Source organism: Enoplosus armatus, chromosome 4, assembly GCF_043641665.1.
Source record: "Enoplosus armatus isolate fEnoArm2 chromosome 4, fEnoArm2.hap1, whole genome shotgun sequence".
In the NCBI taxonomy this organism is placed as follows: Eukaryota; Metazoa; Chordata; class Actinopteri; order Centrarchiformes; family Enoplosidae; genus Enoplosus; species Enoplosus armatus.
This window is the reverse complement of record NC_092183.1, coordinates 12,420,330-12,447,836: the sequence shown is the minus strand read 5'-3', so window position 1 is coordinate 12,447,836 and position 27,507 is coordinate 12,420,330. Positions and strand designations below refer to the sequence as shown.

General features: G+C 40.8%; 1 protein-coding gene across 1 annotated transcript; it reads left to right on the top strand.

Moving 5' to 3' along the window:
• Nucleotides 1-1,016: 1,016 nt before the first annotated feature.
• On the top strand, nt 1,017-25,678 carry agtpbp1 (ATP/GTP binding carboxypeptidase 1). Its single transcript, XM_070904464.1, has 26 exons — nt 1,017-1,076; nt 2,395-2,525; nt 6,969-7,036; nt 7,494-7,557; nt 8,012-8,158; nt 8,768-8,899; nt 9,071-9,164; nt 9,325-9,362; nt 9,644-9,852; nt 9,962-10,139; nt 10,365-10,406; nt 12,869-12,969; nt 13,585-13,701; nt 14,007-14,788; nt 15,360-15,443; nt 15,676-15,765; nt 15,864-16,012; nt 16,236-16,323; nt 16,727-16,871; nt 17,476-17,626; nt 18,314-18,494; nt 18,704-18,833; nt 19,538-19,669; nt 20,524-20,700; nt 21,968-22,119; nt 25,498-25,678. Exons 1-26 carry the CDS (start codon nt 1,045-1,047, stop codon nt 25,676-25,678), a joined length of 3,795 nt encoding a protein of 1,264 aa, XP_070760565.1. The 5' UTR covers nt 1,017-1,044.
• The last annotated feature ends 1,829 nt before the right edge of the window (nt 25,679-27,507 follow it).

Below are 27,507 nucleotides of genomic sequence, written 5' to 3'. Positions count from 1 at the left end.
ACATAATGAGGCTCTTTATGGTCTGACCTCTAGCTTCATCTATGCTCCTCCTCAGCCCATACCTACCAAGGCGGGAGCTTAGATCCTCAGGTGTGTTCATCTGTTTGCAAGTTACCTGTCTATTTAGAAATAGTGGTGGGCTTTTGTAGTCTGACTCTGCAGGCTTTGGAAAAAGCCTGACTGAGGAGTTAAGGTTAGGCAGGTAGGTAAGGGCTTTCAACATGTTAGCGTTGTGTATTGGTGTTTCTGGCTTTTAACTACATTGTGTGTTTTATTGGTAAAACTATGTCATTGTCATTTGAGCACATTATAACATCATTGTATATGACTAATCTTATCTCTCCCATAAATGCTCCTGTATTGACTGTCTGACCTAATCTGAAACTCTTGGGAGACCTGTGAAAATACAATACACTGAACTGTTGCTGTAGTCAGTCACTTGCAGACTTTTTGCTGAATTGTCCTGTTATTTTCTTTGAAATAAGTTTTGGCCTGTTGTTGTTCGATGTAATGTAGCTGAATGCCAGTATTGCTTTTTTTTTTTCAAACCCTGTGTTCAAATTACCTTGTCTGAGGGTCTTTTGTCTCTAGACATTTGAGATCTGCAGCATGCAGGGCGGCCCCTTTTGTTTTGTGTAAAATCAGTCAGGAGGTTCTGTGTATCTGATAGTAGTTCTGTCCTGGTACAGTCAATATGAGCCATCTATCTGCTGCTGCAGGTTGTCCCAGCACTCACTGCTAGGCAGCTGCACCCTGGACAGTCACTGGTTTGTTACAGGACTAACACTTACGGGCAGATCAACACATTCACAGCTATGGGCAGTTTAGATTTAGGGTCATCTCGTTTTGGCATAGTTGCATGGCTGACTAGAGCCTGAGATTACAACAGAGGGAGTTCAGTGGGATCTCTTTTTGCACATGGGGCAAAGGTTGATTGTGCTCATTTCTAAAATTGTACAGAATGTTTATGCTTGTCCTTTTCTGTCAGTGAGGTCTTTATTTTCTTTCTCTTGCAGACGACATGAAATGTTAATGTGGTAAAAAATGAACAAACCCAAAATGGCCACAGAGAAAGGGTGAGTTGCTTTGCTATTTGAAGACAGACAAATGCAATTTCATATGCATATACAAACAGACTGCAGGCTGTGATATGTGAGCATGTATTTTTGTGTGAAAGCTGCTCTGTCACAACCATCTGTTCACATATTCTCTCTCTCTCTCTCTCTCTCTCTCTCACTGAGTGCTTACCTTTACCCTCCCTGATGTGATCCTGCTCTTGTAATATTCTGCCTTTTTCTGCCTGGTCTATGCACCAGTGTCCCTGCTGCTCTTCGTCTCGTTGCACAGTCTCTGTGTGAAAGAAAGTGTGTTTGTGCAAGACAGCAAATAATTAGTTGGCCTCGCTTGAACTTTCCATATGTATTTGTCATAATGACTAAAAATAACAACACTCATAATTAATGCAGTGGAAAAAGGCTTGGGAAAAAACCTTTCAGTGTCTTTGTCCTCATCAAGTTTGCATATTTATAATTTTTTCATTTTTTAGTTAATCTGTGTTAATCTATGGGATTTATGCAGTGTGTTTACTTAGGTTTTACTTCAGTGTATTCTTTTTTCCATTATTCATTTTTTCTTTTTCTGTCTCCAGCACACACTCACACACACACACACACACACACACACACACACTCTCTCTCTCTCTCTCTCTCTCTCTCTCTCTCTCTCCCTCCCTCTGTCTTTATAAGGACATATGAGAAACTCAGCTCCACTGGGTTCAATCACAGAGTTTTGATTCTCTCTCCCATGTTTGCCGTTGCTGTACCAACAACTGACCTCTAACCTTGTGTTTCCAGCTGAGTGCCACTGGGCTAAGATTATAAGAGGAGGATGGGTCACTATCCCAGAAATAATGAAGCACTAGCTTTAGCTGGCTTGCAAATTTTTTTTAGCACTGCACTATATTACAGAAACTGCTATTTATGTTAGTTGTTACTGTTTTTGGCTAAGACTTGATACTTGACTCACTGTAGGCATATAAGGGCATTTGTGCATATGAGGGGCTGCTTTATGTTCTCCAGTGTCACCCTGCGCTAGCTCACACACTTCTGTGATAAAACTGATCCATCCTTCTCTTATAATCTTAGACATGGAGCAGCAAATCATGACAGATTTCCGCTTACTGTGTTTGTAAATACAGCATCATGACCCATTACGCTGTGTGTGATGCTTATACCGATTTCTGCCCTTCCCAGATGGACTTTTTGAATATGCAATATGCTTTCTTTATTTATCCTTTCTCCAAAATGCCAATACAGGAATGCATTTATACATTAAGTTACCCTGTGACATACAGTCTTCGTAAAGGTAAAAATGGGTGTGTGTGCGTGTTTCCAGTGTTCCCAGTAACTCCAGGGTGCTGATGCTCCTGGGCCAACTGGAGAGGATGAATGCAGAGGCCATGGTGAGGGATGTTGAAACGGCGAGACAGGTCACTGCAAAGATACTTCATCTCATACAGACACAGGGTAAGCGCAGACACACACACACACACACACACAAAATAACATTCAATTTTCTGTACACAAACGGAAACAATAGAAAAGACTAAATAAAGATTTTTTCATGTATTTATGTAGTTGTTCAGAGACCAAGGGGTGATATCTGTATAGTGATGTGATGTTTAGCTACCTCTTGGTACCTGTAATTCAGTAAGCCTGAAATATCTTTGTTGGCAGTGCCTCATACCTGCACAATATTCATGCATTGTTATTAGTTCAAGTGTAAAGAAGTGAACAGTTGTTGTGTTTATTACATATGCAATATACAATAGAATAGAAGGTCAGACATACAGAAACATCTCCCCTCCACACACGCACACCTATCCACATGTCTCCAATAAATATGACATAATATGATATATATCCACTAGTACTCCCCCACGTCTGTAAACTGACTCTGATGTGTAAAATCGGAGGAGTTCCCCTTTAAATCGTCTTGATGCAAAGCTTCAAGTCAGGTCTAGTCAATCAATTCATTAAAAACACGAGTCAAAGTGTGGCTGGATAGATACAGTGTCCCCCAACCAGGTTCTCTGATTACTCTTTGAAAGGAGAGCAGAGAAGAAGATCTGACAGCAGAAGAAGAAGAAGGCATTGTGCCGCATCGCTATGTGAAACAGACTGAAACATGAGTGTGTCTCTGTTAGCAGGGTGCCTTTTTGAGGTGTTGGGATGAATAGAAATCTCTGATGCAAGCATCATTGCTCTTGTGCTTTAACAGTTAGTTGATTAATGGATTTATCAAACTGACAACAAATTACAGCAGTTTTGATACTTGTTTTATGTCATTTATCAAGCAAAAATGTCAAACATTCTCTGGTTACAACTTCTCAAATGTGAGGATTTGTTTGTAAATTTTATATCTTTGTATTTTAGACTGTTGCTCATACAAAACAAGTAATTTGAAGACATGATCTTGGACTGTTTTGCTATTTTACTTTTATAGTTGACACTTAGAGGCCATTACTTAATCAAGATCCAATCTGTGGTTTCACAAAAACACAATCGGCAAAACAAAAACAACACAACATTCTCCAACGGGAATTTAAGACCCTAGTTTGAGGTGTGCAGTTCATTCCATTTAAAAGGTGCATTGTACCTGAAACCAGATCTGCCAACATTAGTGCATACATGAGGGATATCTACAGTTGAGTAGTTAAGGGATTTAATTGAGAGAAGAGGTGTGAGGTAGTTTGGAAGCTTCAACAGCAGAGCTTTATATATATATATGTGTATTTCTTCTTTACTGTAAAGAAGTCCATCCAACCATGTGAATCATTTGTGATAAAGCATTATGCACTATGATACACAGGGTTTATCTGCTAAAGTGTTGCTGGGGCAGCATGACAATACAGAATATCTCCATAATCAAGGACAGACATGAAGGTTGACTGCACAATAGTTTTACGTTCGTAAGAACACAGACATCATTTAATCCTGCACAAGAAGCCTAGTTTGATTTTAAATTTTCGGGTCGAATGTTGAATATGAATCTTGAATGATAGTCTGCTGTCAAGCCAAAATCCTGACTCAGCAAGAATAGTGTGAGTGTCATTTAAAGTTTTAATGGTAGGATAGTCAGGCCTTGTCTCTGTTGTGGATGGCATTGGAGAGAATTAAAAACAGATTCAGTCCTTGGTTCGCCCCCCAACTATGTTTTAGTGACATGTCTGTCAGCAATAACATTAAATGATTGTGAAAAGTTTTCCAGTGACAGGATCAGTAATAAAGAAAAAGAAAATATTGTCAATGTCAGAGATTGACACATTTTTAAAAATCCTATAATTTCTTGTGGTGATAATTTGAGATTGAGATTTAGGGATTTTAGTGTCTCTGACACAGGCGACGGGACAATGATCACTAACGTCAACGGCAGGGTGTGTGTTGTCGGTTAGTAAGTTTGATATCAATTAATGTGGAGTTAAGAGGACTCTGAACTTGCTTTGAACTTCTTCCCTCTCACTTTTCAATTTTGTCTTTCCTCTGCCCATAATTTGTTGCTTCCCACTTCAAAGGGAACTCGTAGTTAATCCATCATGACTGATGGCCACAGCGGAAATGCTTCTGTCTGTGACCCTGTCAATCTTGATATCAGCTGTTCCTCTCTCATCTGCTGCTTGGCTGTCGGTCACACCCCGCCTCAACTTGAAATGTGTACGAGTGTGACGTTGGTTTGGGGGAAGTAGGGGGTCTGTGACCCTGTTCACAGTAACTATACACCAGAGGACGGACTTTGCTGTACTCTTGTCTCATGTTCAGAGTCTTAGGAGCTTAGGAGGCAGTCAAGAGATACCAAGAGAAAGAACGAAGATGATATTGAGAAAGGAAAGTCAGGAGTTGCAAGGGGTAGCCAAAAACTCATATATCTGATTAAAAAGAAACGAATATAAACAATCGCTCCACAGACCATAGCAGTTTTGGTTTGGTTTAGTGGAGAATAAATTCAGTCTTAGAGGCAATAGCTCTCTTTTTTGCAGTCTCATTTTCAGTCAGAAATTCAGAAATTTTTAGAGCATTGCAGCTCTCCTTTTCCTCAGTGCTGAGTAGGAAAAAGGAGGGAGGCAAGAGAAAGAGGAGAGGACACATGAAGAGAAGTATCCTGTACAGTCTTCTATAGGAGCAGTCGGTGGTTTAGTTTCTGGTAGCGTGGAAAGGGTGGTGGTGGGGTTCTGATTACTACTATAGGTTCATAGTGTCCTGCCTCTAAGCTCAGCGTGTTGGTACACACTGAGATTTGGAGGATTGACCACTTGAGCTGTTCACTTTTAGCCTTAGAGGGATGGAGAAATACCAGTGAAAGTGCCTTTACGCTTCATATAGACTATCAAACTCTTCAGATTCACAGCAGACCTGCACTGCAAACCTGGGATTTTGGAATATAGGACGTCTTTTACCCCAGAACTCTGAGACCTTTTGTTATAAAATGGAGTACCGCTACACCAGGAGATACTGTCAATCTGTGGCCTCCCCAGACCCACCAGGTAGGGTCCAGAATGATGAAAATATAGTAGAAAAGTGTTGTAACTTGTTGAGGTTTAACTCCAACATATAGATGTCCACAATAGTATTATCTATGATGGCAATTCACAGGAACTTGTGTTACATATTTTAAGTATTTCACTTTGCTTGGATCAGATGAGGATGGGAAGTGAAATTAAAACGACTCTGACATCATGTGCAGTACGTTCAGCAGTCAACCTTAGCTGAATAGTAACTACAATCACTAGAAAAGACATAAATGATGGTTAAATTGAAGATAAGATTAAACGTCTGCAATAAATCATTTTTACTTTTTATATACTGTATTTTTCAGTGATGCTCCTGTGTGTAACCCATGGTGGTTTTGTTTTTGAGGATTAGTGTTGAAATGCCATTTTGTTTTGGAGAGCTTTAAAAAGTCTGGCATGACAGAAATGATTTAAGAGGTCTCTGCTCTCCAAGGCGTACGTGTGTGTGTGTGTGTGTGTGTGTGTGTGTGTTCACATGCTCAGATATGCACACAGCTGTGCAAGTGTGGAAAGTGTGTGTGTGTGTGTGTACTGTAACTTTCACCTGCTTTTTTGTGAGAGCTCATTAATCATGAAAGCTGCATGTTGACACCTTTCATTTCCATATTCACCTGCTGTTATGATGCGTTCCTCATCAGTGACAGCGTGTAATGACAGGTAGCTCACAGATCATCACCAAGTAATTTAACTCTGTATTTTGGGTATTTGTGATATGAAGTGAGCACATTTCTGACACAAAATGCTGAGACATCTAAGAGCATTGTTAATATGAAAGTGAAGTCTTTGTAGTATTTTATGTATTTATTTATTTATAGAATCATGTTTCTCTATAATTCTGTGTAAACTGTAATGTCTGTTTCAATAAGTCATATTTAAAGGCTGAAGGACTTCATTAACTGTTACCTACTCTCAGTCCTGTGTTTGTGTTTGGAGAGATTGCATTTGTTTCAGGACAGGAGAGGACAGGACCACTCACTGAGGCCTCTTTAAAGAGGTGGGGAATCTGTCAGCTCCTAAATCACAGGGCAAACACAGGGTCGCTTAAAGAGGTGGGGAGGTGGAGAAAGAGAGAAAGAAAAGAGAGGCCGTAGCAGTTGTAGCAAAACTACCTAACCTTTCATGTCTTGTTGAGTAAGACAGTTTCTGAGAGGAGAAAAATAAAGCTGATGTATGCAGAAGCAAGTATTTGACAAAGTGTACTAATGTGCTGAATGTGATGAAGTATCTATTTATTGTGGTCTTCACACGTTCCAAGATGGTCCTCTGCGATGTTGTCTTTGACCCAAAATATACATGACAACCTGCCCTCATTTTGCTTTGCTCGCGTGTGCAGTTGTTTTGCACAAATGTAGAACTGTTTATTCTCACATTTCTAAAATTTTGACTTTGCTGTGTGTTACAGAGAAGACCGGAAAAGAGGTGATGTCCAAAGGCTCCAGTGGCATGGAGGTCATCCTGGTTTCACTGGAGGTCAGCTCACTACATGACAAAACTTTTACCCTGAGCTTACTCTGTATTTATTATTTCATGTTTGCACAAATGCATAGAGTGGTTTCAGCCGCTGCAAGAAAGCATATTTCCCAAAATGTCAAACTATTACTTTAAGAAGGTGTATTTCCCTCCCTTTGAGTCATCCTTCTTAAACCCAATAGACATCCATGATGTGAGCTTTGCCGGAATTAGCTCACTGTTGCATATAAGAAATGCATCCATGCCTTCTGTATGAGCAGCTGTGGGAAACCCTGCAGCAGATGTCATATTGACGCATTGTTTGATTTGAGATTAAACTGCACACCTAGAACAGAGAACCTCAAGTTCAATAGCGTCTGTCTCTTTGAGAGAAAGAAAAGGTAATTGCACACATGTCTCTAATTCACTATATACACTTTTATATTGTTTTAACAAGTGTACTGTGTGGCTTCGACAGAACTCCCGGGATGTCCAGACCACTCTGAACATTTTGTATATTCTCAGTGAGCTGCTGACTGTGGGTGAGAAGAGTTTTCTCTTTTTTTGATTCAAAATTGATATTGATGAGCAGTTCATGCCCTGATTTTGAGAGCTGATAACAACATTTACTTCCTCGCTGGATAATCACTTAGTGAGCAATTTAACTGTCATTTCTAATTTAGAACAATACATTATTTGGGGGTACATGAAAAGTGTTTACTTTTTCATGACTGTGAGAAGTATTTAACACACTCTAAAAGCATGAAAAATTCATTGTGCCACTCTGATAAATGGTAAAGTGGAAGCAAATTGTAAATTTAGCTGGGATCAATAATGTAGCGATTTTTTTAAGGTTTGTGTTTTCCAGGATTTCATATTCATGGCTGCCTACAGTACCTTAAGGCAATTTATTCTTCTGGCCCCATTTCTGAGATCCCATCATAAATTATGTTTTATCACATCTAATACTGTTTTATCGGTTGTTTTCTGTCTTAGGCAGAGGTCGCAGGGTGGGAGTATTTGTGTCTAAAGGAGGAACAGGGGTATTATTCCAGATTCTGATCACTGCCAGTAAAGAGTTGCCTCCCAGTGAGGAACTCATGCTGCAGCTTCACTCACTGCTGGCCAAGGTTGGCCCAAAAGGTAGGCTTAATGTCACAGTTTAACAAAAACACTCACACAGTACACCAGTGTACACATCGGTGAAGCAACTAATGTTTGTTTTCCTTGAGATTTTATTGAGTTTGCTTTTGTCTCTGTTCTCCACATTTGACTCCTCATTAAGTACGGTCTGTGCTATTAAAGGTGCCCTGTTGAGTTTCTTGTATTTCTCACCAAAACAAATGAGGTCTAACAAACATGTTGAGTGCATTTCCTTCCACATGAAACATTTGCAAAGCTGATTTTTAACCCTAACCCTTGCTATCGGTCTTCTTCACTGCCTTTGCAGTGATGTTGCCATTGCTACATTTCTTTGTGCATTACAGCCACCTGTAGATCAGTGTAACAGTGCAAAACCATTGGATCACACCACCTGTGTGCTTGCATGCAAGCGTGTCCTTGTGCGTGTGTGCAATAAAAACGGCGACTCCTAATAATATTGCTATGTAGTGCTACTTGTAGTCATAAACTCTACAAGTGCCCTGAAGACTGTATTGTTGTTAAGTGTTTTGCAGAAAACACAAGAGACGAAAACTCAAAATCTGACTATGCTCTGCATAGTTAGCGACCTTACAATTTCTGTGTGTTCAGACAGAAAGTTTGGAGTGAAGGCACGTTTGAGCGGAGCTCTGAACGTCACAGTCAACTTAATGAAACAGAACCTACAGAATACCAAACTGCTTCTGCCCTGCCTGCAGGTGCTCAGGGTTTACTCTACAAACTGTAAGTCATCTTAAACTTTGAAGTACACTTCTCAAAAAGGGAGTTCTGGGAGTTCAAGCAGATTAGTACCAAGAAATACAGTAGAATCTCAAACTGATAAAAATCCTGTCTGCACTGTCTATTTGTACTTTTGCCTGATATATCCTCATTTATGTGTCTGTTTTTGTGAAGCGGTGAATGCTATTTCTTTGGGAAAGAACGGAGTGGTGGAACTCATGTTCAAGGTTGTCTCTCCATACACCAAGAAGAACACCAGCCTGCACAAGTAAGCTGTTGATTGTGTTAATGAGCCAGCATGAAGGTTGTGTTGTAACATCCACAGGCTGCATCTTCTTTACGTCTTTCAGACAGAGTTTTTTAACATCTGTCATTGACGTTTGTTCAGCAGACCATGTAACCCGTTCGCCTTGTTTCTAAATCAACAGGGTAGCTCTGGACGCACTGGGAGCACTGCTCAAATCCAGTGAGTAATTTGCTTTGTAGCATTGACTTGTGATTCTTAATTAGTGTTTTTGTCCATGCAGTATTGCTCCTCTCTCACCTCCATCATCATTAACCCTTTGCCTTTCCTTACCGATTCTGTGTTCTGCACTGAAGTAAACACAGTAAATGATCAATTCAACATGACCTCCAACTTACCCTTTCTATACTTTGCTTTCCTTTTACCTTCTTCCATACTTCTCTTCATCCCATCCCACATTCATAATGTACCAATGATCAGTGCTATTCCACTTCCCTGTGCAGAAACGAATGCTCGCCGTGCGGTGGATGGTGGACATGTACCCGTATTGCTAGCTGTGTACCTGGACTGGCATCGCAATGACACACGACATCGCCACATGCTGATTCGCAAAGGGCTGCTGGTCTGCCTCAGGAACATCACCAACATCAAGCTCGGCAGGAAAGCATTCATCGAGGCTGACGGCATGAGGGTCCTCTACAACTCATCCACTGTGAGTGAGAATGTGACATACGCATGGCAAACAATTAAAGCATGCAACTCATATGTACTGCACACACACACTCACCTACTCTCTACTTTCTGCGTGGTTTTATTTCTAGGAATGTCTCCCTGTGCGAACTCTGGATCCTCTCATCAACACTTCCAGTCTCATCATGAGGAAGTGTTTTCCTAAGAACCGTCTTCCTCTGCCCACCATCAAATCAGCCTTCCACTACCAGCTGCCACATGTACCTGCCGCAGGGCCTGTGGCGCAGCTGTACAGCCAGCCACTTGGGGGTGAGAACACAGGACACACTCACACACACACTTCACTAGAGTGTGCCCCGCCTTATCACAGCGTATGCGCACACCTTTCGTTGATGATTATGTACAGACGGACACTTTATTTTTATCGCTACAAGATTCAGCCCTGCATACCACACATAAGAAAATAATGTTTTTAAATCCCTGGAACAACTAAATGGTTAATGGCAACACTGCTGCACACAATGTGCCTTACAGGAAGAAAAATTCATCAGCTCTGCAACAAGCCTTTAAAGAAGGGTAAGACGTACGTAAGACGCAACTCCATCCTCAGAATACAGACTCACTCGCCGCTGCTTTCTTATTCACCTCATGTCACAAACTAACTTCACTAAACTAACACGTGACATGTGTTGGTAATAAAGATGCCCGCTCACTAGTAGACTTACAGTGCATCCGGAAAGTATTCACAGCGCTTCACTTTTTCCACATTTTGTTATGTTGCAGCCTTATACCAAAATGGATTAAATTCATTTTTTTCCTCAAAATTCTACACACAACACCCCATAATGACAACGTGAAAAAAGTTTATTTGAGATTTTTGCAAATTTATTAAAAATAAAAAACCTGAGAAATCACATGTACATAAGTATTCACAGCCTTTGCTCAATACTTTGTTGATGCACCTTTGGCAGCAATTACAGCCTCAAGTCTTTTTGAATATGATGCCACAAGCTTGGCACACCTATCTTTGGGCAGTTTCACCCATTCCTCTTTGCAGCACCTCTCAAGCTCCATCAGGTTGGATGGGAAGCGTCGGTGCACAGCCATTTTCAGATCTCTCCAGAGATGTTCAATCGGATTCAAGTCTGGGCTCTGGCCGGGCCACTCAAGGACATTCACAGAGTTGTCCTGAAGCCACTCCTTTGATATCTTGGCTGTGTGCTTAGGGTCGTTGTCCTGCTGAAAGATAAACCATCGCCCCAGTCTGAGGTCAAGAGCGCTCTGGAGCAGGTTTTCATCCAGGATGTCTCTGTACTTTGCTGCATTCATCTTTCCCTCTATCCTGACTAGTCTCCAAGTTCCTGCCGCTGAAAAACATCCCCACAGCATGATGCTGCCACCACCATGCTTCACTGTAGGGATGGTATTGGCCTGGTGATGAGCGGTGCCTGGTTTCCTCCAAACGTGACGCCTGGCATTCACACCAAAGAGTTCAATCTTTGTCTCATCAGACCAGAGAATTTTGTTTCTCATGGTCTGAGAGTCCTTCAGTTGCCTTTTGGCAAACTCCAGGCGGGCTGCTATGTGCCTTTTACTAAGGAGTGGCTTCCGTCTGGCCACTCTACCATACAGGCCTGATTGGTGGATTGCTGCAGAGATGGTTGTCCTTCTGGAAGGTTCTCCTCTCTCCACAGAGGAACTCTGGAGCTCTGACAGAGTGACCATCGGGTTCTTGGTCACCTCCCTGACTAAGGCCCTTCTCCCCCGATTACTCAGTTTAGATGGCCGGCCAGCTCTAGGAAGAGTCCTGGTGGTTCCGAACTTCTTCCACTTACGGATGATGGAGGCCACTGTGCTCATTGGGACCTTCAAAGCAGCAGAAATTTTTCTGTAACCTTCCAGATTTGTGCCTCGAGACAATCCTGTCTCGGAGGTCTACAGACAATTCCTTTGACTTCATGCTTGGTTTGTGCTCTGACGTGCACTGTCAACTGTGGGACCTTATATAGACAGGTGTGTGCCTTTCCAAATCATGTCCAATCAACTGAATTTACCACAGGTGGACTCCAATTAAGCTGCAGAAACATCTCAAGGATGATCAGTGGAAACAGGATGCACCTGAGCTCAATTTTGAGCTTCATGGCAAAGGCTGTGAATACTTATGTACATGTGATTTCTTAGTTTTTTATTTTTAATAAATTTGCAAAAATTTCAAAAAAACTTTTTTCACATTGTCATTATGGGGTGTTGTGTGTAGAATTTTGAGGAAAAAAATTAATTTAATCCATTTTGGAATAAGGGTGTAACATAACAAAATGTGGAAAAAGTGAAGCGCCGTGAATACTTTCCGGATGCACTGTATGTACTTGCACTGTACTCAACTTTGCTTCCTTGCGTCCATAGGCTGTCTGGTGAAATATTTGAGCCCCTTTGTTTTTCCCTTAATCTGATCTAAAAATAAAACCCGTCCGATCAAATTCGTATTTTTTATGAAGCACTACTGTGTGCTTAATTGAATCTGCTTGATGATGAACATGTTCACACATTTTAGTTAATTTCCTCCTTTTCATGTTTTGCAGAGTTCACAGCTCTAATTGGCAACAGCCGCCCAGTAATTGCCTCAGCCTCAGTGCAAACTCGTGTTGACTCATCTGTATTCCCAAAAACATGTCAGTGATGTCAGTAACCCAACCATGGAGAACAGTATAACAAGCTACTAGACTTGTCAGTGAGATCACCAGCTCGATGTATTTGAAGAAATCTACTCAAAATTTCTTCTGTCCTCTGGATCATGGCTGTTCACATCTTTTTTTTTTTTTTTTTTTTTTTTCTTCATTTTTAAATGTTTTTACATTGTCTCTGTTCCTGTCATTGCAATGACACTCAATGACCAAAATCCGTTGAGTTCTGCCAGTCTGGTTATGTGCCAGCCTTACACACACTTTGGAAGATAATACACTCCCAGCTTGGTAAATATAAGCTAAGTAAGGACAGTCACTTACTAACTTCTATGTGTGTGTGTGTGTGTGTGTACCCAGTGGATGATGTGGTGGATGAAAGTGACGATAACGAGGAGACAGACGCAGACACGGAGAACGATACTGACAATGAAGAAGATGAGAAGGATCAGCGCTCTGCGGTAATACTCTGCACTCACATGCACACTCCATATTTCACATGGCAACATTACGTGTTGCACTCACTGTTTGAAATATTTATTTCTCTGTATGACTGTGGTGTTATGGAGACATCTTAAACATTTGTGCACCATGATTGAACTTCACAAAGGTTCGTGAGATAATATAATTGGCAAAAGGATGTTAATTCATAAATAGGTCACAATTACTTAAATCATTACATTAGCATACCATTATCAAAATTTGGGAAGTTTTGCATCACATAATACTAAATATGTATAGATTGTGTCATTTGTGGACAGAATTTCTCATAGCTGTGTCAGAGTTTCATGTGGAGCTGATGTTGCAATCAAGTTGCATTCTTCTAAATGTCCAACAGAGGGCAGTTATAACTCAGCAGACAGTACCAAACACTCACTGGTATGGTAACTGGTAACAACACTGGTATCACTATGTCAAACATGTCAACCATGTCTCATATGCATTTACAATTACTGTTTTAATGAAAGAGTAAGCAATCCAGAGAGACACTCAAAATGCAAAAATAAGTTTGTACACTCCCACATTTGTTATTTTATCATTAGCTCTCATCAGTCCCTTTGTGTCTCTTTAATCAGAATGATGACATAGAGACGGACCTTAACAAGCTGAATCCCAAAAAGAGCCCTGGACGTCCTTTTGAGGAGTTGAGAGTCTATGAGAGGTTCTTCTTGGAGCTTTCTGAAGACTTCCAGGTCAGTATTTTGTGCACGTTGGCACAATTTCACAGTGAAAAATATTACCAAAACATAATTTTAAACCAACATGAATTCAAGCTGAATTGGTGTATTGACAGTATTAGACGGTGTGTTTGTGCAATACTTTCAGTTATGTAGATATGTTTTTAACATGCACTATTAAAACCTAGTATGAGACATACATTGTCCCCAACATGACCACATAGAAAAATGTTAATAAATGTTAATAAACCTTATATTTTATGAGTTGAGTGTGCATTGCCTCTACCACAACATCTGATCAACATCTCTTATTCCTACAGGGTTATAACTTTGAATGCTCAAAGAGTGCCTCGACCACATCTTCATCATCCTTCTCCTCATCATCATCAGCCTCAATTCAATCCACTCGGCCAATCATAGTGCCCACAGCTCAAGCCCTGTCCCCAAAGCACGTCCCCATACCGAGCTCTCGGGAGGATTGTAACCCTACCAAAGGAAAACACACCCTGCCGTCTCCTTCTGCGCCCACTCCACCTGCTCCTCTAACGCCCCTAGAACTGGACACCATCCACCTCACCAAGGACCAAGACAAGAAAGAGGAGGCCCACATTCCTTCCCCTGACACACATACAACATTGTCCTCCCTCACCAGGCCTCCTTCTCAGGGGCAGATGATCGAACAGGAACTAGCTCATGTGTTGGATTGTGTCTCTCTCGAAGAGGCGGGGCTTCTGAATGCAGAAGGAGGAGGAGGAAGGGGAGTCAAACAAGAAGGATCTCCTCTCAATGCCAGGAGACACATACAGTCTCCTCTGCTCTTGGGGGGTATCGCTACTCGTCGTGTAGGAGGAGGAGGAGGCAGCAACTGGGGTTCAGATTGTGGCTCAGAGGGTGCTGAGGATGAGGGAGGGGAAGGAGCAGTTCTGGAGGTGCCAGACACGGCGCTGCTCCTCCCGCTGCATGACCCCGACCTTTACGTGGAGATGGTGAAGGGAACACACTCTGTACCGCAGTATGCTGAAGTGGCTTACCCAGACTACTTTGGTCATGTCGCCCCAACATTTAGGGAACCCCTTGTGGAGAGAGTTTACGGTGTACAGAGGTGAGATATTTTCAGGGAAACTCATTCAACATACAAACTAAAGAGGGTATTCAGATTATAAAAACTAAGGTACAAATGAGAAACCATGCAATTAAAAGGAATAGAATACAACTGAAAAAGGGGATTAAATACAGTACTGTAGTGTTTTCCATGCCAGGTGAAAATTTAGCAAATATTTTGTATTTAGAATATTTTTAAACTTTTCTAAATCTTTGACTTACACTAATTAAGACCTGACCTGTGTGGCTCCAGACAGACATATTTGGGCCTCAGTAATAGTTTGTTTTAGTAAATGTTTTTTCCAAGGACAAGTCAAGTTCCTGGCACAATTTGGAAAACGTTAAATGCAATCATGTGCATGGTAGTTCAAATTGACTTGAGTCAGTCTCAGTCTTCGTCACAGAATGTGATCTACAGTTTACACTTTCAACTTTGCTCTGTGTGGAAGATTATGGTGACGGGAAAAGGCATTTCTTTTAGCGTATTGTATTCATCCTTGTTAATAGACAATATATTTAATGGAAAACATATTGTGTTAACCATGCGTTTGTTTGTGGTTCTAACCCTGCAGGTCTAAGATATTCCAGGACATTGAGAGGTTGATTCATCCTAATGATATCCTGGATAAAGTAGTTTATGACCTGGACCTTCCCAGGTGAGTTCCTCTTACTGAGCTTGCTAACCTAAAGCATCACATTACATCATTCAGGCTAAATGGAGTTAAAAGAATGACTTTTGCTTCAGTGTTTGTGCTATCCCAGTGACAAAACTCTGATAATGTTAAGAGCTGTGACATTCACAAAGCAGATTAGCTAATTTATCATCCATATACTGAGAAAGGTATAATGTGTCTCTCCTAAATACTGTTGTGTTTTGTTGTGTTTCAGTTGTCCTGTGATTGAAGACAATGGCGAATCACTGAAGTTCAACTCTCAGTTTGAGTCTGGCAACCTCAGGAAGGCAGTTCAAGTTAGGAAGTAAGTATTTATTGTCGCATCAGTTGCAGGAGAATGAGTAAGAGTTCCACAATTAGATGTGCAGTTTTAATTAAATCACATTTTGTGTGTTTCTCCAGATATGAGTATGACCTTGTGCTGAATTCAGACATCAACAGTAATCACTACCACCAGTGGTTCTACTTTGAGATGAGCGGCATGCGTGTTGGGACTACCTACCGCTTCAACATCATCAACTGTGAGAAGTCAAACAGCCAGTTCAACTATGGTGAGATGCACAACAACATGTGGATAAACACAAACGTGTGAAACACCCAACAGTTTGTCATTCTCCATCTGTTTTTCTTTCTCCTGTGTGTGTGTGTGTGTGTGTGTGTGTGTGTGTGTGTGTGTGTGTGTGTGTGTGTGTGTGTGTGTGTGTGTGTGTGTGTGTGTGTGTGTGTGTGTGTGTGTGTGTGTGTGTGTGTGTGTGTGTGTGTGTGTGTGTGTAGGCATGCAGGTGCTGATGTACTCTGTGCAGGAGGCGATCAGTGGCCGACCTCGCTGGGTCAGAACAGGAACAGACATCTGTTACTACAAGTAGGTACACTCAGAATGCCGTGGTCCTATCATACTGTAGTGTATTATATAATGATATATAATTATGTAGATAATACCTTGTATCTTTATACATTTTCTATAGCTATGAAACACTCTCTTGACAACTTTCATAGACAAAGTTATTATGAGCTGCTATTAAAGTACTGCAACGTGGTGCATGTATGATGTTACATACATACACTCAGTGGCCATTTTATTTGACACCTGCACAATATAATGTAATTTGATACAACTGTTCTGCTTTTATGATGCCTGTAATGTTCCGTTTACGTTGACATTGTCATAGAGGTGTCCTCCCTGTTTACATACATACTGCACCTTTTAATATTCCCTCAGTAATAAACATATAATTGACTCAAGAAATATGCCTCCTTCTCCATAGGAATCATTTTGCGAGGAGTTCCATTGCAGCTGGTGGTCAGAAAGGAAAGTCCTATTATACAATGACCTTCAGCACAAGCTTCAGCCACAAGGATGATGTCTGCTACTTTGCCTATCATTACCCTTATACATACTCCACTCTTAAGGTAGTATTATAATACCACTGTTTGCTGTAATCAAGAGAGCATTAACATTTAGCAGTGTGTGTGTGTGTGTGGTAATATATATATATATATAAATAACCATATTGTTAGTTGTATTGGTTTTGGTCCCTTCAAAAAAATGTACATATTCGACATACTCTCTGAATAAGGAAGACCTTTTTGTGATGATCTTGTGGTTCTACTTCATACTGTGTGTTTGCATGTGCTCTTACAGTCATTATTACTTTATTCTCCTTACGGAGAACCCCCAGTGTGGCCCCAGATGCACCTGTTCCACTGTTTTGTTTCAAGTGCTTTTTCATTTATATGTCCTTCAAATTTGAGCTCGGATAACTACTGTACCCTCATCACGTCAATAGTTATTATTAATTACGTTTTGTCTGCTTTCATTTGGAGTGATTATGCAAAATTGTTTATACAAGCAACAATAGTGAAGCCCATTCTGAATCACTTAATTACAAGTGGCTTGATGAACAGCCAGCAGATGTTGAAAGAGGCACCGGGGCTTAAATGGAAATTGTACATAACAATGTTAGTAAGTGAAATGTAAACACTGTAATTTGTTGTTGTGTCATTGCATCCTCAGATGCACCTGTCCAAACTGGAGGCTTTGAGGACCCCTCAGATCTACCTGAGACAGGATGTCCTGTGTGAAACCCTAGGGGGAAACAGCTGTCCCCTTCTCACCATCACTGCCATGCCGGAGTCCAACTCTAATGATCACATCTGTCAGTTTAGTAAGTAAACTGATGTAGGTCTGCGAGCATTTGTCTTTTTATTTGCTCGCTATCACTCTCATACCTGAGCAGAAAAATCTCAGCTGCAGGATTTTTGTATATCCTGGAAAAACTGGAAAATCTATGTAGCTTCAGCAATCACGGTACTGTATGGTATATTATATATTTTTTGTACTCTAATACTCAGTATTGATACTGAATGGATTATCCTGCTGAAAAGAAGTGAATTGAAATTGAATTTAAAAATTTGAAATCAGATTTTAAAGGTCCCACATATTCATCTCATTGACTTCATCCGCAAATTGAGCTCTTTCAGGGCAAACAGTTATTAAGTGCACCTTTTGATTTTTGCAAATAATCTGTAGTTAGTTAAAGCTTCTCTGGGTCTATAATATTTGTGATTCCTCGCTTTTTTCCTGGATAGTTCTCCAAAATGTCCTCTGACAGAAATGTTGCTTCCTCACTAATGCTTGCAAGAACATTAGGATGAATATTACTACATGAGAACAGCCTTGGTTTATCAGGGCATACCAGTACTTCTAAAATAGCTTTATCGTTCTCTGTAGTTCACTGGTGCTGTTTCTCAGCTGTGAAAAACTTTAAATTGAAGACTCTTTTTCTTTTTTTCTTATTCCATCTTCCTGTGTTTGTGTTTGTGCTGTGCTCTCCCTTTTCCTCCCTCTTCAGGGAACCGTCCATTGATCTTCCTGTCGGCCCGAGTGCACCCCGGAGAGACCAACGCCAGCTGGGTAATGAAGGGCACGCTGGAGTTCCTGATGGGCACCAGCGCACTTGCAGCCAGCCTGAGAGAGGCCTACATCTTCAAGATAGTCCCCATGCTCAACCCTGATGGAGTTGTAAATGGAAAGTGAGTAAAAAAGAATCTAGAGAAGTGAACACACATTCACAGCTTTCAAGTATACACACTGAAGATGCACACATCTGCCGAACCTGGGCCTGCACGTTGGTCACAGCTTCTCTTAACACACACAAAATCTTGAAGGATTCTCTAGCTGTTGCTCTGTTCTCCTCCACTCTGTCTCCTTCCCCTCTTCTGCCGTCTCCTTTCTGCTGTAGTCACCGTTGTTCTCTGAGTGGAGAGGATTTGAATCGCCAGTGGCAGAGCCCCAATCCTGAGCTCCACCCCACCATCTACCACACTAAGAGCCTGCTGCAGTACCTTGCACACATACAAAGGGCACCACTGGTATGACCTCTAAGTAACTGGACTTACATTTTGCTTGTTGCTGCATCATCTTTCATTTGGGAAGTACAAAGAATCTCTCCTCACTTCTTGTTAATGGTGGTGCCATTTCTCCTGTTCAGCTGCGTACTCTGTTTGGCCGCATGTCCACTAAATTTCACATCAATAAATCACCACATTAGTTTTAACACATTAATGCAGTGTCCATAAACAACACCCTCTATTGGCCTCTGCACTACGCTTGTGTGTCAGCAAGTTAGATATAATGGGATATTGCTTTTATGGGAGATTTGTTCACTGTACAAAGGGTGATGACTTTACGACCCAAAGCAAGGTGAGGCCGCTGTCCTTCCTCTGAAAACAGACCGAAGAAAATGTCTTTTGAGAAATATGAACAATAACACTGACGCAAGTCACCTTGATAGTGTCATTTATTTACAGCAATTTTAACACAGTATCACAGATAATTTGATGATGATACAGTGAATTTATTTGAGGTATTTTAACTGTCTCTGCTAACAACCCGCCCTATTTGTTAATTTGTATTTTTGTATTTATTATTTTTACATAGCCACTTAAGTAAACACGTTTGTGAAAATAGATGAAGAGGAGATGAAGTCAATTTTGGTTCACTGTGTTTTACTGAAAAATATTTTCCTCTCTCTTATTTCCTGTGTGTGTGTGTGTGTGTGTGTGTCTACGCGCAGGTGTTTTGCGATTACCACGGTCATTCCAGAAAGAAGAATGTGTTCATGTACGGCTGCAGCGTGAAGGAGACAGTCTGGCAGTCCAATATCAGTGCTACGTCCAGTGACTTACAGGAGGACCTTGGATACAGGGTGAACAAACACCCCCACCCCCCCACACACACCCCCACACTAACCCCCACACTTACACACAAATGTGCTGTTCCTATAACACACACACACAAGTAAATACTCACCCTCACCGCTCTCTCAGTCTTCCCCTCTGTTTCAGATCACTGTTCTCACATCACTGAATATTGCTTTATTAAGTGGTTGACTTGTAGCAACATTTTACATTACCTTGCAATATTTTAGCTTTGCACTTTAAAACCGACAGTATCACTTTCTCTCTATTCGTAAATATCCTAACTTATCTTAAAATATCCTGTTTTTAAGTTACCTGCTTCCTGTTTATCTTTCCCTCTGTGTCATTGCTATGGATTTCCTTATTCTGTTTATCTTAATCCCTCTTTATATCTATGATACCTAACCTGTTGGATTTTTTTATGCTGTCAGTAACATGTGTTTCAATACCAGCTCTTATCTGACAAATATGTTAAAATTCTAGTAATTCACCTTGAATGTTACTCTGCAGTGAGGAAGGACTTTTTCTTTCCATTCACCAGTCAAGCTGGTCAGGCCTAGTTTGTTGTTTATCTCTGCATTTGGGAATGCAAAAAAAACATTTTCACTGAGCAGAATGCTAATAAAGACGCCAGTTCAATACAGAGTTTCCTAGTGGACGTGTAGCTTCAGGCTACAAGCCCACAGCAAACATTTTGGATTGCAGCAGTCAATACTGCCGCTTTCCCAAGCAACTGCTCTGTACATAAGCCCGTCTTTGTTGAACACAGTTATTTGTCCCTACTATAAAATGTACTTCATCATCTGCCCACACACTTACACAAAAACACTCAGACATCTCAAACATTTCATGTGTTTTTCAGGCGCTTCCTAAGATCCTGTCCCAGATAGCTCCAGCCTTCAGCATGGCGAGCTGTAGTTTTGTTGTGGAGCGCTCCAAAGAGTCAACCGCCCGCGTTGTTGTGTGGAGAGAGATAGGAGTACAACGCAGCTACACCATGGAGAGCACGCTCTGCGGCTGTGACCAGGGCAAATATAAGGTAAGCTTGTATTTTAGTTTGTTTACAGGGTATGGACAAAAAAAAGACCTGCCCAATGTTCTGCAGTTCAGTACAATAACCTGGAGTTAAATACTCCCTCTGTGCAGCTTCTAATGTTAATTAATATATTTGGGCATTTTGTGCCTTTTTATTATAGAGACAGTAGAGAGAAATTACAGGAACTGAGGGGAGAGAGAGACTGGAAATGACATTCAACAAAGATCAATGGAGAAGATGAACTTGAACCGGTCGTTGTGGTTCATGGTCGGCTAGCAGAGCACCCCAGAGGTGTTATTATTTGCGTATATGCTATTTAATGAGCTGCAGTATGGGAAAGGGGGCAAATTGTCCAGAGATCTTTTCCTTTCTGACAAAATCTCAAGTAACATTATGCCGAGAGTTAATTGCTCGGCTAATGTTTCATGTTTTATCACATTGTACAGGTGTTTTATTGTATCCACCCCCTGTGAGTGAGAGGGAGGTGACCCTATAAATCTCCAAATGTCCACCAGGTGGAGATGCAGTCCTTTTTTCCACTTTCTCTTTGCTTTGTCTTTTCTCCTCCTTTCTTTTGACCCCTTTACCTCCCTTTCTTCTCTCTCCCTCTCTGTCTTGTTGCGTATTTCCTTCCCATTAAATACTGCCAATGTCAACATCTTACAAATCCAGAGGCAGTCTAGGGATGCCATTTTGGCACTGATTAGCCCCCCCACTGGTTTGCATTGAAGTATTTGTCCAGATGTGCAGGAACTAATGTTTACTGAATTTGGGCTGCATATCTCTGTGGCCAGGCCAAGTTTAGATGTTCCTAGCTCCGCTTCGGGGAAAAGGAACATGAAAGTTTTTCGGTTGAGTTGGGGGTAAGCTCTGTGTGTGTGTGTCCCTCAGTGAGTATTCATTTACTTGTTTGATTGTACAGCTCTGAGAAGACTTTGTTAGGGTTGCAGGTGTAAGTGCAAATGTGTTTGAATGAGTGCCTCCTGCAAATGAAATATATTCTCATGTTTCTACATGAAAAGTTTCCTCAGCGAGTGCTTTCCAGCATTGATAATTGGGGCGTTTGAAGATGGACAACGGCTCCATCTCCAGGCTCCAGAACTGCTATAAAAAACCACAGCAGCCATTTTAAAGTAGATTTCTGTTAGACCTTTGAAATAATTTTTTCAATTTAGCTATACATGCACATTTGTGTGATTGCAATGTTTTTGTGTGTGACAGTTCCTACTGGTGAACACATTTGAATTCTCTTTGATCTCTTTCTCTTCAGGGTCTTCAGATCGGCACCAGAGAGCTGGAAGAGATGGGAGCTCAGTTCTGCGTGGCCCTGCTGAGGCTGAAGAGGCTGACGGGGCTCCGCAACCACCAGCACCTGCTGGATTTGGAGAGTGATATCATTGGGACACAGTCTAAAGTGGTCAGGTTAGTAAAGTGGAGCGTGCTGCAAAGTCACACACACACACACACACAAACCACAACACACTGTTCATGCACACAGATGCTGTGAGACTATTTAGAGATTGAGAGCGTTGCTTTAAAGGTGAGAAACACTGCTCACAAACAAACCATACACACTTGAGGAATATAGTCTGTGATCTCATAGAAACAAGAATAATTTCAGGCTAATTTCAGAGCTGCTGTCGTCACACAACCTTCCCAACATATCTGAGATCATACCTGGAAAACAGTAAAACGGTTACAGACTGATTTCTTTTTTTATGTGCACAAAAACACCCTCCTTACTGCCAGACACATTCCCCCTTGGCACTGATACTCAACGGTGTGACTGTCACCCTGGATCTCCTCTGAAGCACTACTCAAGGAACAAATGAACGCCTGCATTTATACAGGGCTGCTTTGAGCATCATTGAAATGCTATCAATGTACGATGAATATAATGAAAACTCTGGAGTGAGAGGGGAATGGGTATGAATAATTGTCAACAGTGTCATTATTTCTCTAAGAGACTGTAAAACAGCCACAAGATTTTTTTTTTTTTTTTTGATAAAACCATTTACACCTACACAGTAGAGTTTTTTTCTGGGCCACTGTGTGCAGTGGAGGGCACAGGATGGTACTGTGTGGATTAAATGCACATGGAACATGCAAACTGCACAGTGGCTGGAAGATAGAATATATTAGCACAAAGTAGGAAAGGAATATATTAAAGTGGTCAGTGTCTGAGCATGTCCTCATCCATTTAAGTGCCAGTGCATTCAAGGGATGGCATTGAATATGTTCAACTCTAATCTCACCAGTCAAACCAGTACAATGTATCATCATATTGTGTATACCTCTTGTCACACCATGTACAAGAGTATTAGCAGTGATTCATCAGAGCGTTCATCTTGATTGTTGTCTTGGAGTTCACAGCTTAATGCTCTGGTCTCTCTTCTTCTCTCTTCACGTAGTGCAGACGACTCTTAGACAAACCAAAAGTAACTTTATTTTTATTTCCTGTGTTTAGTGTGCTGTGTGTGTAGTAATAATAATACTAATAATTGCAAAATTAACCAATTTTTGCCCTTCACATTAGTGCTGAAAAGATTAGTTTGTTAATCATTCATCAATTTTGGTATTTATCTTTCTCTTACATCTTTGGGTTTTAGACTGTTGTTGGGATAAGATGTCATTTTAGGCTCTGGGAAATTAATAATACTTGATAGATTATTCAATACTGAAATGAATCATTTCTTGCAGCCCTATTTGAAATATGTTTTTTTCTAATTTTATTAAAATTCAATTCAAAGTCAATAAATGGAAAAGTATTGAAGTCATAACCCTCACCTTTGCTAAACAGTGCACTTGCTAAAGAATCAAGTTGATAAACCAAACAGAACGTACAATAAGTGTTAAAAGATAAATGAGGCAATGAGGTTTTAGTCATAAAATCTGAATACAGACTCTTGAAACTTTAGTGCAACTATCATTTTTGTATGAGTCTTCATCAATATTTTAAGAAATGGCTTCAAACTCTGAGCCAGTGCCACTCTTGAACATCTTAACAAATGACCACAAAGTTTTACTGTATATCAAATCAACTCTATTAAAATTCCCTCTTTGGAAATATGAGGTCATCACAGATTAGACTGTACTTAAGTTCAATGCCACAAATAAATTATTAAACTTGGCCAAACCCAAGTTGTGACCACCAAGGTTATCTTAATTTCTTTTTTTCTATTTTTTAGTGTAAGCGTTCGCTCCTCCACAGATTTGTTAAAGCAGTTGATTTGAAAAAATGGCTTTAAACTCAAAACCACTTAATGCTTACGTCTCTCTGTCTCTGTCTGTCTGTCTGTCTCTCTCTGTCTCTCTCTGTCTCTCTCTGTGTCTCTCTCTCTCTCTCTCTCATATTGATATATTCATTCATCATTTATGTGTCTGATCATTAAGGGACTCCAAAAGTGTTCTGGTGTTTGCGTGAGTATCCTCTGGGATTTGGTTGCTCTCCATCCCGGGTTTATGGTTTTTATGCATGGGGCTTGGTATGGTACCACTTACCATTTAATAGGTCATCACAACAATGATATTGTGGCCACTGGAAGGCATCTGCAAATAACTGGGTGGATACGGGCATGGGTGTGTTTTTGTTTGAGTGTAAAGAGGACAGAAAGAGATGTACATATGTGAGGGTTTGGAGATGTGGAGGTTTATCCACATGAGAATGAGGGTAATTTGGGTTTTTAATGTGCATACATGGATCTATGTATTAAGATCGACTGTATATAGAGATGATGGCAGAAAATGTAACCCAAAGAAAGGAGACATTGGGTTTGATTCTTCTATAATGGCCTGTAATGGTTCAATTCTCATTATCTGTTTGGACAGTATTCTGTCCATCCACATCATTATACACACACACACACACACACACACACACACACACACACACACACACACACACACTTACTGTACATATACTGACAGTAAACAGTCTCTCTCTCTTGCACTCACATTGGTGAGCTTGGTGGGAGATCATTGTCTGAGACCACTGATCGACTGTCTCACTGGGATCACATTTCAGACCATTAACACCATTAAAAACCCACTAAAGCCACTAAAACCTCAAAGAACCAGCAACCATTTAACCATTAAAACCCACAATAAAAAAAAAACAGCCTCACCAGTCAGAGCACACAAGCACAGTTTGTTTCCAGCTTTGATTTTGTTATGATTTTAAAATATATTTTAATATGTATAAAATTGTAGTAGAAGCTTTTTTTTACTAAAATGTTTGTATTTTATTTTAGAGATGAAACAATTACTCAATTAATAGATCAACCGAAAATGAATCTGCAACAATTCTGATCATCGATTAATTGTCATTTATTAAGCAAAGATGCCAAACGTTAGCTGGTTCCAGCTTCTCAAAATGAAGGATTTTCTGCTTTTCACTGTTCTGTAAACTGATCATCTACTATATTTTTTTGTTAGTCAGACAAAACAAGAAATTTGACACCTCAGGCTCTTGGGAATTTGTGATGGGCATTTGTCACATTTAGTCACCTCCAGTGACTCCGAGTGAAGGAGAGTAACATGACAGTTATGTGATATGCAGTATATGTAGGCAAAGATTTGTATATGTTTTTAGTGCTATAGAAATGTTTATCATTTATTATAGTTTCTCAGGATAATCATACAGAAATACATTTTGTAATTTAATATATCTGTAGGCATCAGTGGTGCAATGTGCCAGCTTTTCTCAAGTCCTGAAAAGCTGACATGATGAAGGCTTATTCACAGTTTACAGAGAAATGTCCATCATCCGTAACACCTGTGATACTTTGTTGTGTTATCCAGCAGCAGCCCCACCACCTATGTGATGGAGGAGGACGAGCCGTCCTTTCTGGAGGCGATAGACTACAGCGCAGAGAGCAACGATGAGGACGCCGAGCCTGAAAATGAGCACGGCAGCGAAGTCCATGAGATTCCCGATCACCTCGATCAGCTGTCGGACTCTGAGACAAATCACCGGGACTAACCCTGAGTGTTTACGTCCTCTGTGCCTGGCAATTAGAGCTTATGACCAGCCAGTGCTTGAATTGTTAGCTGATCTAAAGATTTCACAGGCAAAATAGTCAAAACCCACAATTCTCACTTTGACTGGTGAATAAATAGCTTAGATTTACACCGTACCCTGTTATATAGACACTTTATGATGGTACGTAGGCTACGTTGGTACCTCTCAGGTGCCCTTTTCCCAACTGTGTTGCTCCTGAAGGTGTGTGCTTCTCCTGCCTTTCACTTCAGATAGGCTGATAATAGCCCTCAGTAAGAATCAGGGTGGCTTTCAGTGAATGTTTTCACCTTTCACCATCATACTATAACCTACATGAACTGTAACCCCTGACCTCAGACACCATATAGCCTCTGAGATTCACATATAGCTAGCCAGAGCAGCAAACAGCAGGCACCGCCGATCCTTAACTTGAACCCTTTTTTTTCCCACAGCCGATCTCACACCGAAGCTACCTGACAAGGCTGTGGTAGTGTAATAGAGCCAGTGGCTTCTCTAGGTACTGTAGGTTTTTGAAACCCCTCTCTCACCTGTGTTTGATTAAAACACTTCTGGTGATGGAGGAAAACTGGATCTCCCCCACTGACCAGCTTACAGATTCAACCAACCTGCCTTCTTATTTCCTTTCTCCTTCCTGTCTTTAGTCTCACCCTGCACTTTAACTTTTTACTCCTTTCGTTGGTTTGAGCCTTCCTTGTGTCCTTCCTTGCTTGTCTCCTTCCTCCCTTCCTTTTTTTCCCGACAAGCCAAGGTGTCTAAGTGGGATGCAGGGATGACCAAACAGCTCCGTATCATAGCTTAGCTGCAGGTTAACGTCCCGAGTGTCTCATGTAGAAAAGCCTACTCAGATGTAACTACACTTGAGTTGTGACCTCACTTCCTCTCGTCTGTAACCCCTCCCTCTTCGGCCGCAGTGCACGTGGTCCGATCGTCCACGTGCTGTTTGCCTTGCTTTATCCAAAACTGAAACTATTTATATCACTCAAACGTAGAATGTTCACGTCTTTATCAAGACAAACCTTGTACAAAACATGAAATGCAGATATAATCACATACCACAAACTAACTAACACAGGTTTGGTTTCTTGGTCAGCAGTAAAAAAACAAAAACAAAGATGGAATGTAAAATGTCCACATGCACTGTTGGTGTTCTCATTGTTTTTAATAATAGACAGTATTATAATGTTAGACAAAGCAGTAAAGAAGAAGATGAGCATGAGCTGCAGAGAGCAGAAAACCCTTTTGCACTTTGGATATATACACACTATACACGCAAAATAAAGAGACACGAACTGGCTGAGAGTGAAACATCACTTTACAACATGTTCGTAAACTTCACCTCATTAGTTTGAAGTTCTCAGAGTCCAGCCCAAAGCTGACGGTAGTGTTGCTGTGATGTTTTAAAGAATTATACTGGAATTTTCCTTTTTTATCCTTTCCTCCCATCTGTGTGTACATTTTGAGGATTTGCTTAGGAGAGACCCTTGCATTAAAAACAGATGGTGCTTCGTATTGAGAGTATAAAGTAGTTTGTTGGATTATTTCTTTATTTGTTTATGGAGATGAGGTACGTTTCTGATGTACAGCTAGCGCATGGCTATTTTCTCTTGTTTTTATTTTGTAATTTATTATTAAAGTATTGTTTCTGGGATGCAACCTGTATGTATATGAGGCATTTTGAGTGTATGAGTGTGAGTGTGTGTGCAGGAGTTTTAAGTTATTCCATTATTCAGCTCCGCTAATACTCTTAGTGTGTTTTTTCTTTCAATTTTATTATCCTCTCTCCCTCCTTC

What these genes read in the sequence shown, in the direction of transcription:
- agtpbp1 (XM_070904464.1), top strand. Translation starts at nt 1,045, where the DNA reads ATGAACAAACCCAAAATGGCCACAGAGAAAGG. An exon ending in ACAGACATCTGTTACTACAA is followed by an intron (nt 16,324 to 16,726) that starts GTAGGTACACTC and finishes CCTTCTCCATAG; the next exon opens with GAATCATTTTGCGAGGAGTT. An exon ending in ATACATACTCCACTCTTAAG is followed by an intron (nt 16,872 to 17,475) that starts GTAGTATTATAA and finishes TTGCATCCTCAG; the next exon opens with ATGCACCTGTCCAAACTGGA.